Here is a 12,291-nt window from a genome sequence, read left to right as displayed (position 1 = left end):
CAATTAAGCTCAAATATAAAATAGAAAACATCAAATGCAATTTACTACCTTTGAGAAAACATGGAGAGAGTCAAAAAGTTTTTAATTCAATTAAAAAATGAATACCAAAAATAAAAAAGGAAAATATTTGCAATTAATGCAGTTTTGATGATGATAGTATAAAGACAAGAGAAAGAAAGAAGAGAAAGAGAAAGTGAGGGAATGTGTGTAAGTGTTCCCGAATAAGTCGGCGTGGTGAGTGCACCGTATAATCAAAACCCCAATCCCCTCAACCCTGAAAACTGCCATTGCCAACAACAACAATAACAACGACCATTATCACCACTACCACTACAACCTCCCCCACTCTAATCCCAAAACGTTTAGGTCACTAGATACCACTCCTCCATTTAGGATCTATTGCTCCACCAAATCATATTCAACCAGTGCTTTCTAATTCTTATGCTAGGGTTTTAATTTAATTTATTATATCTAATAATTAGAAAGGAAAAAAACAAAAGCAATGTCTTCGTCTTCGGCGGCTGCCGCAAACAATTCGCCGTGTGCGGCGTGCAAGATTCAGCGTCGGAAGTGCACACAGGAGTGCGTGTTCGCGCCATACTTCCCGCCGGACAACCCGCAGAGATTTGCGTACGTTCATAAGGTGTTCGGAGCAAGCAACGTGGCAAAACTCCTCAACGACCTGAACGCAGCTCAACGAGAGGATGCAGTGAAGTCGCTGGCATACGAGGCCGAGGCACGTCTCCGTGACCCCGTGTACGGTTGCGTAGGACTCATTTCACTTCTCCAGCACAAGCTCAAACAACTCCAGGCTGAACTTAACCATGCTAAGACGGAACTCGCAAACTACGTTGTCGTTAACAATAATAATAACGGTTCACCTCACGCGCCTGTTCTCCCGCTCTTTAACAACCAACACCATCAGCAACCTTCTCAACTGAATCGTAACAACCTCTCACATCACTCTCTGCAACCATTTTCTGTTTCTGTTTCCCCTTTTCAGGAGGTTGTTATGCAGCACCAGCAAGAGATTTTGGGGTTTGAGAATTATATGACGGTTGGTTCTTCTTCCGCTGCTTCTGCTGTCTCACCTTCGCTGGCTCTTGGACCGGTTGATCACAGTTTTCATCACCATCATCATAATCATCACCATAATCTGCAGCAGCAGATTCAGGCGCATCATCAATCTTTTATGTTTCAGAAGCAGGCAAAGTTCGAAGGCGAGGAGGGTAGGAATAGCAGAAGGACCGGTCCTTGTTGCTGATTTCATAATTGCATTCTCCTTCAGTTCTAACATTTGTCAACCTAGGTTTGTGTTCTCTGACTCTATGTTTATTACTTCTTGATATTGTTATGATTAAGTCAGGCAGCCTTTGATTTTTAATTTACTATGCTTGGGTTTTATAAAACCATTCTTCCATCTTAACTCATCACCATAACATAAAATTTAGGAATCGTAAATTCAGTACAATAAAATATATAAATTCGGATATAATTTAAGTCTATATTTTAGTTTTACTTTTTTTTAAGTTTTTATTTAAAAAATACATAATACAATATTGTTTATTTTTATGTACTCTTTATGTATTATTTATATACTTTTTTAATTTTATTATAAAATTATAATTGAATATATATTTTTTATTGGACTAAATTTCTTTTTATTGTTATGAATTAAGATGAAAGGGGGGTTTAATAAGTTTTATTTTATTTTATTTGATTCTTTTGGTTCAATTCTGGAACTGTTATTATGATAATGCTTAAGACTTTATGTGTTTGACTGATTTGTGAAAATCACAGTTAGTTGTGATTGATATTTTCTTCATCTTCACTACTTGTGTCTACTTCACAAAGGAGAAATAAAAAAATAAATAGAAAGAAAAAAATAGTGTGTTTTTTAACTTTTAATGTCACTGTTTACAGGAGAGAGGTACATAAAATTATGCCTTTGATTTTAACAGTCTAATATATATGCTTTGAAGTTAGGACCTTGATTTGTTAAGTCTTCATAGTGTATATGTGGACATTTGAAGTCAACACATGATGTTAACTCTTCAGTGTATTACCTTTTATTAGAATCTATTGTGTCCAAATCTTATTCATGTGCAAAAACCTAGATGTATGTCAAGAACAATCTCTTTCTGTTATGTTACACAACACTGATTTTAACTGATTGATTCTTTCTTCTTTTGGAGCATGCATAAGCATGAGTATAAATTCAAACATCATTTTCATTCTAGGATGCTAACAATAGCTTTAATTTAGTCTCTTCTGAAGGCTGCAGCAGCATCATAGTTTTACAAGTTGGAGGAGCAAAGAAACTATAAGGAGACACAAACTTGCTTGAAGAAAGTGGAGAGAACAGATAGGGATCTGAGGTAGTTACGTGAGAGTGAGACTGGCTAGTTTCTGGGTTTGAACTTTTTCTAAATTATTCTCAGGATCGAAATGAGATGCATTTTAGAAAGTTAGGATCTGCATCGATATTCGAGATCAAGTTTTCTGAATTGGAAATGTAAATCAAAACTTTACCTAGTATTTAACACCTTACCCTTTTCTTTAAGTGTCATCATTATTATCATTATGTTATGGTCGCGCTGGTTTTCAGGTAGTGATAATTAGTGAACATGATTGGATAACATTATTCGATCTTCTTTACGTTGCTCAAGTTATTTATTTGTTGGAGAAAAATCCATTTTTAAATTTTGTTTTGCTTGCCATCAACAAATCTGAGACAGCCATGCTTATGAGTTATGATGAAAATTACTAAATCCATGTCCGAGTTCAAACCGATATAGAACTATAATGGAAACTAGATACCAATAAACGATAACTATATTATGGATTTCTGCAACTTAAATAACTCACAAACATCACTGTCTAAATTATTAGGTATCTTAATCAAGTAAGAGAAATTCGAATCTTATAAAAAATATATAAAATATGAAAAAATCTAGGGTCAGTAATTTTTGTGTTTTGTGATCAGCACTTAACCATCAAAACAAAAGTGAATAATCTCCCATCATTACATGTAATCTCACACAATTAAAAACACTATTGATGGCTAATTGATGGTTACAAAACACCAAAATTATTAGTCCCCTAACATTCCTCATAAAATATTTTATATTCATTACTCATTTCGATACAAAAATTTGTTATTCTTTTTAATAATAGGAAAAATCCTAAAAAATGACTAACTAATGACCAAAAAATAATAAATTCTAATAGTCATCTAACATTTTTTTTAATAATACATACTTAATTTTATCAGAAACATAATAATATTAATAATAAAAATCTCTCACATAACTTCTTTACATTGTTCCACAATTCGACAAAAACAAATGATTTTTGCATCATATTTTAAGCATGAGACAATGTAAATAGCATTTTAACTCTTCCATTTTCTATTATGGATTTCTTTTATCTTATTATTACTAGTCAAGGTAGTAAAATTATAATTTTTACTTCTACTCGAAAAGCTAATACAAAATCGTAATTCGTAAAATCGTTAGACGAAACATAAATCTAACTCGTAAATCATAAAATCTGAAAAATATAAGAAATATAACAAAATTATATATAATTGAATATAACACTAATTAAAAAAGCTTCATTAAATAATTCAAAAAAGATATTTATTTAACAATTTAAAAATATAATCACATTCAGAATATTTATTTATATATTCATAAAAAAAAGAGTTGCACATTCAAACCACACATTAGCAAATTCACTAATTTAAATGTTTTAAAACAAACAAATTTATTAGTGTTCCTTTTTCTTTCTTTCTTTTTTATTGACATAGGTCCAGGTCCACAATTGGACCTGACCCAACATAAGTTACCCATCCTCATCCTCATCACCAACAGACACCCTTTCCCAACCCGTTTCCCCCAACCTAGATCCCTAACACTCACTGCAACCCAAATACCTCATGACTGCGCTTACGAAGCTCTTTCCAATGGCAAATCTATCTCCTTTGGCGTGTTGAGCATATTGTCCATAAAATTTTTTTGGAATATTTTCTCCGCACTCCCCTCCTAGGTTTTGGGTCACTCAGTTTTCATGAAGAGACACTGCGAAACCGCCGCATGAAGGAGATGTTGGTGTTGCATTTTCTTTCACTTTCCTTGCTTTTCTGTTCAAGCTCCCGATTAGCCCTCCTCCGCAGAGGAGGAAGACAGCGCCAATCGCACTGTATGTGATGCCTCTGCTTTTCTCTGCTTTTGGTTTAAAGAATGCTCCTGTTGCAAGAACTTTACTTCATTCTAGGGTTCCTTTTCAGCTTTCTTCTGTACCTGCTGGGCTGGATTTGGGCGAATTTCAAACTAGGTTAGGGAACAATGGAACACCGCTTATGGTTGAGTCTTCTTCCTCTCATACGGGATTGCCAACAAAATCATGATTCCAACAATTTTGCGACTTTGCTCTGCAATTCCACGCAAACAACACTGCTGTCACTCGAACAATAAAATCGGAACGGAGAAGAGCTGCAAAATCGCAAAAGCATGCGATTTCGCGAGTTAAGTCGCGATTTTAACTACCTTAATTACTACTTTTTCTATTTTGAATTTAATTTTAGTTGTTTTTATATTTATTTGGTTGAAAATAAAAAAAAGAGTTGAAATTTTATACATAAAAGTGACCATTCATAACAAAATTATCTTTCTTTTTACTCCCATCTCAATCAATCATACACATCCCTGGTGAAAAAATTTTCACACTAACATCATATTGATTAGAGAATAAAAATTGTCACTCTTATTTTAATAATATTATTTTTTTAAAAAAATTATCTATATAACAAATAGAAAAACATGTATGAAATGGTATTATAAAAATTGGGAGCATAATTGTTATTTCTCTATTGATTATTGTTATATGATGACATCATCCATATTTGTAAGTTTCATAAACGTACACTTGAATTACATAATTAAAAGGAAAAACTCTTTTTTTTTTTATTTAATTGAAAACGGCTAAAAAGTAGAACGAGAGACTTGGATCAGGTTAAGTGCATAAAGGATAAAGACATAGAGATTTTGGCTTAAAATGAGAAGATCAATGAAAGATGGAAGAGCTACTTCTACGAGTTATATAATGAAGAACAAAAGACTCTTCCAAACCTTAGTCAGTTATGCACGATGGAAGAAGATCAAAACTTCGACTACTATCGAAGGATTCGAGCTTCGAGGTAAAAGATGCTCTAAAGTGGATGAAAAATAGCAGGGCAGTAGGACTCGATAATATTCCGATTGAAGTTTGGAAGGGCCTTAGAGAGAAAGGCATTAGGTGGTTAACCAAGTTTTTTAATGAGATTTTAAGGTCAAAGAAAATTCTAAATGAGTGAAAAAAAAGCACATTGGTACTTATCTACAAGAATAAGGGGAATATACAAAGTTGCAAAAACTATAGAGGGATCAAGTTCATGAGCCATACCATGAAGTTATGAGAAAGGGTGATAGAAAGGAGGTTGAGACAAGAGACATAAGTAACAGAGAACCAATTTGATTTTATGCCAGGTAGATCCACCACTGAAACTACATACCTGTTAAGAAGGATGATGGAGATATATCGTAATAATAAAAGGGAACTAAAAATGGTGTTTACTGATTTGGAAAAAAATATACGAATCCCAAGAGAGGTTTTATGGAAGGTTTTGGAAAGAAAGAGAGTAAGAATCTCAATATTCGTGAACTTAAAGACATGTATGATGGAGTTACAACTAGTGTGAAGACTCAAGGTGGTGTGATAGAAGAATTTTCTATTGGTATAGGAGTACACCAGAGATCATCCTTAAATCCATACCCTTTCACATTAGTCTTTGAAGTACTCACAGAGTATATAGCCTGTGCCATGGTGCATGTTTTTTACCAATGATTTTGTCCTTATGGGAGAGTCAAGGAAAGATCTAAATAAGAAGTTAGATTTATGGAGAGAAGATCTAGAAGTGTATGGTCTGCCATAAGCTGTAGCAATACAGAATATATGGAATGTAAGTTCCGCCGCCGAAGGAAAAATCCTAATACATAGGTGAAAATTAGAGAAAATATTCTACGAAAAGTTAAAAGTTTTAAGTATCTTAGGTGCATAATACATGATAATAGAGAGATTAAAAAGGATGTAAATCATAGGATTAAAGCAGGTTGGTCAATGGCGGAGTGCGTCTGGTTTTATATGTGACAAAAAAGTACCTTTAAAACTTAAAGGTAAATTCTATTGCACTGCTATCAGATCGATTATGCTTTATGGTACAGAGTATTGGGCGACCAAAGGGGAGCACAAACATAAGTTAAGTGTGGCAGAGATGAAAATATTGAGATGGATGAATGGTCATACGTGATTGGATAGAATAAGGAACAAAGATATGAGAGAGTTAGAGTAGCACCTATTGTGAAAAAGATGGTAGAATTGCATCTCAGGTGATTTGGACATGTGAGAAGAAGACCGACAGAGCACCCAATCAAGAGGGTGAATGAGATGAAAGATAAACAAAGGGGGAAAGGCGGAGGAAGACCTAGAAAGACTATTTATGAGGCGGTCAAATGAGATCTATATATAAACGGTATCTTTGTAGACATGATATATGATAGAGCTCAATGGCGTCGTTTGATCCATGTAGCCGACCCCACTTAGTAGGACAAGATTTTATTGTTGTTGTTATTGCAATTGAAATTGGCTAAAACATTCAAAACCAAACAACAGTATGAACAAGAAGTTTGAAGTCTGAACAAGGCAATGTGTAAATACCGCAAAATTAATAAATAATTAGCCAATAAATTAGTTATTATTCAAAAAAATTAGGAAAATTAAATTTTATAATTTAAAGGAGTAGAAATATTAAAAATACAAATTTTGACACTAATTTTAAAGATTTTGGCCTAAAACCGAGTTAACGGACCGAACCAATCGAATTGAACCCAAACCGGACCCAATGCCACTTATATAAATTTACCTCCAACCTTTTCTTCCCCAAGGTTTTGTTGCAAGCACGCAGAAAAGATGAAATCGACGCCGAAAATCTCAACCCTCCCCACCAAAATTCAATCGTTCGTAACTTTCTATCCGTAACTTTCTATAAGACGTGTGGTTTAGTTGTTATTAATGATTTGCTATTGGAGTTGGTTGGTTTTGGGAAAAGATTTAATATTGGTATTTGTTTGATTTTGAAATAATTGAATACTGAAAATTATTTGAATGACTAAGAGGTGTTTGGTTTGGTGGTTGGGACCCTTGAAGGGTGCCAGAAATTCGAGTTTTAGAGGAGATACTGCCGAAATTTCTATAAGAATTGGAGTTTTGATTTGACGTGTTATTTTGAAAAGAAAAAGATTATTATGTGGCTTGTGTATTTGAGACTATTTGTTGACCCTCTGTCGTAAGATGTGACCAGGTACTTTAAGTCCCCAGGTTCCCCCCCACACACACACACTTGGAGTTTTGATTTGACGTATTATTTTGAAAAGAAAAAGATTACTATGTGGCTTGTGTATTTGAGACTATTTGTTGACCCTCTGTCGTAAGATGTGACCAGGTACTTTAAGTCCCCAGGTTCCCCCATGGGCACGCACACACACACACACACACATATATATATGGATTTTGAATATTATATTATTGAGCTTGGAGTTTGACTCCATGGATATTATTTTTGAGCTTGGGGATGCGCGCACAGAGGAACTGTCTAATGGTTAACTACCAGGACATGTCGAGTTGGCTATATAATCGATAGATGAGACTTATCAGTCAAGGACAAGCATACATCATGTGCATATGTGTGTTTTGTTTGATTGTGCATTAATTGGGCTTGCCTATGTGATTATTATGCTTACCTGCTATATTTGCTACCTGCTGTATTTGTATCCTACTTGTGTTTGTATTGCTTGTCTGTGCACCAGAGTTTTGGAGGATTGGAGGAAGGCGGAAACTAGGGTTTAAGTTAGAAATGAATTAGAAATAAGAACCTTAGATAACCTACCCTGTTTATGGTTTTCAATTTATAAACTTTAAGATTTAAATCCGAGTGTCAAAGTTCTAGGAATGCTTCTACCTTTCCCGGGACCTTTTATATTAACTATGCGGGCACCTTTACCATGCTGAGAATCTCCGGTTCTCATTCCATATATATTCTATTATTTTTTAGATGCAGGTCGAGAGGCACCTGACGAACGGAAGATTGATGGTATAGAATTCACAATAAATTCTCGTTGCAAGTGTAGTTTCTAAACCAAGCAATAATCCTTTCATACAAAAACTTGTTTGTCACTTAAGCAAACCCAATAAAATTGATAACCGAAGTATTTAAACCTCGGGTCGTCTTCTCAAGGAATTGCAGGGAAGTATGATTTATTATTGGTTATGGAAAAGGTAGAATTTTGGGTTTTTGAAATAGGGAACAAGTAATTTAAATGGCAAGAAAAATAAATTAATAATTATAAAGAAAACTCTTGGCAAGGTATGAGAACTGGAAATCTCATCCTAGTTATTCTTATCAGGTGTGATGAGAATTGTTATTGCTCCCACATAGTTATCCCTTACTAAATAAAGGAAAGTCAAGTGGACTAATTAACTTGATTCCTCAAGTCATAGTCAACTCCTATGGGAAGACTAGCTTTAGAGGGATCCAAATCAATCAGCAGTTTCCAATTCTCAATCAACCGTTGAGTTTGACAACTCAAGTATTACCAATTACTTAACCAAAACCAAAAGGAGAAAAATCTAAATTAAATTAAAAGCATCATAAATAGAATAAAATAATCATAAATCTGAAATACCTCAAATTATATTTAAATAGAATATTCAAATCTAACATGGAAAGATTCATAAGCCAATTTGGCAACATAAGTAATTAACAAGTAAACGCATTAGAGTAACTAAAAGTAGAAGAGAACATAAAATTAAAGTTGGGAACATTGAACCTGGAATGGAGTAAAAACCATAAAGTAAAAGAAATCTTAATTCTAAAACCTAAGAGAGAACATCTAAAACCTAAAATTGTGTATTATGAATGTTGTATGAATTGTTGTTTCAACTGTGTTCAATGAATGGATGGATTCTCCCACTTTATTGCCTCTAATCCGTGCTTTCTGGGCCGAAAACGGTCAAAAACAGCCCAGAAATCGCCCCCAGCGATTTTTGGTACGTACAGGTCGCGGCACTGTCACGCGTTAGCGTCGTCCACGCGTACGCGTGGATTGAATTTTTGCTAGGTCATGCGTCCCCGTGATCCACGCGTTTGCGTCGCCTGGCTTCGGAGCAGATATGGCAAATTATATATCGTTGCGAAGCCCCGGATGTTAGCTTTCCAACGCAACTAAAACCGTGTCATTTGGACCTCTGTAGCTCAAGTTATGGTTGATTTAGTACCAAGAGGTCAGGCTGGACAGCTTTAGCAGTTCCTTCAGTTTCTTGTATTCCTTCCATTTTTGCATGCTTCCTTTCCATCCTCTAAGTCATTCCTGCCCTATAAACCCTGAAATCACTTAACGCACATATGACGGCATCGAATGGTAATAAAGGAGGATTAATATTAGCAATGTAAAGGCTCAGGAAACATATTTTCAATCATAGCACAAGATTAGGAAGAAAAATGTAAACCCATGCAATTAGTATGAATAAGTGTGCAAAGACTTGATAAAAACCACTCAATTGAGCACAAGATAAACCATGAAATAGTAGTTTATCAGCACCTCGCTGAACGTCTAGAATTTCCTATGCAAGTGAAGTGTGGTTATTTTGGGATGTTGTATTTTATATTTATCTTGTGGTCATATAGTGGGAAGGAGATTAGAGAACGGTATGTGATGCAGGTGAAAAGAATCTATTTGTTTTATAATTTTCTCATAAAAAAAAAGTAAATTAAAAAAAAACTAAAAGTGTATTTAAAATACTTGAGAATAGAATTTTCATAAAAAAATTATATTTGAAATACAATAAAGGTATCATTTTTATTTTTTAAGAGAACTTTAATTTTCACATTGAATTTTAAACTAAATCAAATCAAAATAATAAGTCTGATTTATAATTTTTTGATTACTAAATATTGAAATATTAAAATTATCTTTATCAAATAAATTTTAATTCCATCTTAAAAAAAGATAAATAAAAGAACCACAAAAATAAAATAATAAAAAACATATAATTTATTTTATTAATATAATTAATTATTTTAAACTATAAATTTAAAATAATTTTTTTTAATAGAAATAGAATTATTTTTTCACTTTTAAAAGCTTTTCAAATACACTCTTAAGAAAGAGAAATAATAAGCAATTTGTATAGAAATTAGAAATTAGTTCTTTGTTATCTTTTTTTTTTTTTTTTTTGAACGTGTTCTTTTTATATTTTATGGATAATAGTGGAATAATAGGCTCTAACCAACTAAACAATATTCAAGATGAATTAAAAACTGTGCTAGATCCAAGCCTTTCCTAGATTGCCGATCTAAGCCTCCGATGAAGACAAGGCTTCGGTACGCTTAAGTGTTGGGTTGGGTTGGATTGAGTTAGATTACTCCTAATTTTTAATTCCAAACCCATGATTTTTTTTAGAGAAAATATCTTAGACGATTTAATAATTGAGAAATTTTTTACATACAAGTATTTTTTTATATAAGTCTTTACAAGTGTATCTTTTTTCTTTTCTTGCTGTACGTTCTTCTTCCTCTTCCTCTTCTTCTTTTTCTTTTCTTTCGTTTCTTCCCTTCTCTCTCTTTCTTCAACCGTTACTGCACGTTTTCACTGCACCTTCTTCTTCTTCTTCTTGCTGCACGTTCTTCTTCCTCTTCCTCCTCTTCTTCTTCTTTTCTTTCGTTTCTTGCCTTCTCTTTCTCTTTCTTCAATCGTTACTGCACGTTTTCACTGCACCTTCTTCTTCTTCTTGCTGCACGTTCTTCTTCCTCTTCCTCTTCTTCTTCTTCTTCTTCTTTTCTTTCGTTTCTTGCCTTCTCTTTCTCCTTCTTCATTTACGTGTTTTTCTCTCTATTTTCTTTCTTCGTTATTCTCGATTTCTATTATTTTTTTATATCAAGCTCTGAAATCATTTTTGAAGAAGAAGAAGCAACAGAAGATGAGAAGGAGAAAGAGAAAGAGTTCTGAATTATGCATAAGGTGTACTTCAACAAATTTTGGGTGTATTTCTTAAATCCTTTGGGTGTATTTATGTAATCCTTTGGGTGTATTTCTATAATTGTTTGGGTAAATTTTTGTAATCGTTTGGGTGTATTTCTGTAATCGTTTGGGTGTATTTCTGAAGTTCCATTATCTTCAAATTTGGTAAGAAACTCGTTTTCATGGAGGAAGAAAAAGAAGAGTCGTTTATAATACATGGCGAGTAGCGCGCTTTGGAAACAGGAAGTGGTTGAATAACGTGCGTTTATTTACTCTTGAATGTGGGAGTCTAATGCGTGTTTTTTGTTGGGCTTGTGCCAACTTGTAAGACTTGTAAGCCAAAAAGACTTGTATGTGTAGCAGGCCTCTTAATAATTATTTCCAAAGATAATAAGCTATTCAATAAAAAATATCTTTTTCGATTTTTAATATTTATTTTTATGAGATTGTTTATTCCTTTTTTAAATATTTTTCTTTATATATATTAATAGAATAACTCTATATGGCAAATTAAACTGTTAAATTATTCGTTAAAAGTCAACTAGGATTAACAAAATTTTTTTTGTTAAAAATTTTGTTATCTTTTTAAAGTAATTATCAAGGTCTTTTAATTTTTTTTGTTACCTTTTTAAATATGTTGACTAAATTTATTATATGAAACTAAAAAATATTAATAATTTTTAAATTATTTTTATTTATAAAAATTAAATAAAAATATATTAATGATTAATATGTCACATAAATATGATCATTAATAAAAAAACTAATTAGCTTTACAAAATTAAATATTAAAAACTGAAAAAAATATTTTTTTTATTAAAACCTCGTAATCTTTCAAAAAAAAAATTATCAAAACGGATATTCACACTTTTTTTTTTTTTAAGGAATGAAATGCTTTCGGCCAACAGGATTGCTATTTTGGTCAGGGGAAGCTTGTATCTTGCGCGTGCAAGGTTCCACGATTCCACATAGAATACAGATTAGGTTGTGCAAGGCCTTTTATTCTCCTTTATTTCTCTAATCACATTACAATTACATATGCTAAGTCGTAAAATTAAATATAGCTAGCTTTGCTTTTGGACAAGTCTGTCGAGGAAGCATGCAGATCAAGTCCGTTAGCATAACTTAGACTTTCGTTTGATTGGTGTATGTCATGAGACATAGACACTAAAAACAT

The 12,291-nt window shown here is 33.1% G+C and overlaps 1 protein-coding gene across 2 annotated transcripts; it reads left to right on the top strand.

Annotated features, from left to right (window-relative positions):
* Nucleotides 1-208: 208 nt before the first annotated feature.
* Nucleotides 209-2,591, top strand: LOC107608421 (LOB domain-containing protein 19-like). 2 transcript variants are annotated; one of them, XM_016310210.3, is made up of 2 exons: nucleotides 209-1,309; nucleotides 2,278-2,591. In XM_016310210.3, exon 1 carries the CDS (start codon nucleotides 503-505, stop codon nucleotides 1,262-1,264), a length of 762 nt encoding a protein of 253 aa, XP_016165696.1. In that variant the 5' UTR covers nucleotides 209-502; the 3' UTR covers nucleotides 1,265-1,309; nucleotides 2,278-2,591. The 2 variants fall into 2 exon arrangements, with proteins under 2 accessions (XP_016165696.1, XP_016165695.1); XM_016310209.3 differs by having other exon boundaries at nucleotides 2,266-2,591.
* Nucleotides 2,592-12,291: the final 9,700 nt, after the last annotated feature.

Source organism: Arachis ipaensis, chromosome B7, assembly GCF_059453495.1.
Source record: "Arachis ipaensis isolate K30076 ecotype BB chromosome B7, ASM5945349v1, whole genome shotgun sequence".
Lineage (NCBI taxonomy): Eukaryota > Viridiplantae > Streptophyta > Magnoliopsida > Fabales > Fabaceae > Arachis > Arachis ipaensis.
Note: the sequence above shows the minus strand (reverse complement) of the source record. Positions and strands in the feature narration are given on the sequence as shown.

Coding starts and splice junctions, on each gene's coding strand:
- LOC107608421 (XM_016310210.3), top strand. CDS start 503: ATGTCTTCGTCTTCGGCGGCTGCCGCAAACAATTCGCCGTGTGCGGCG.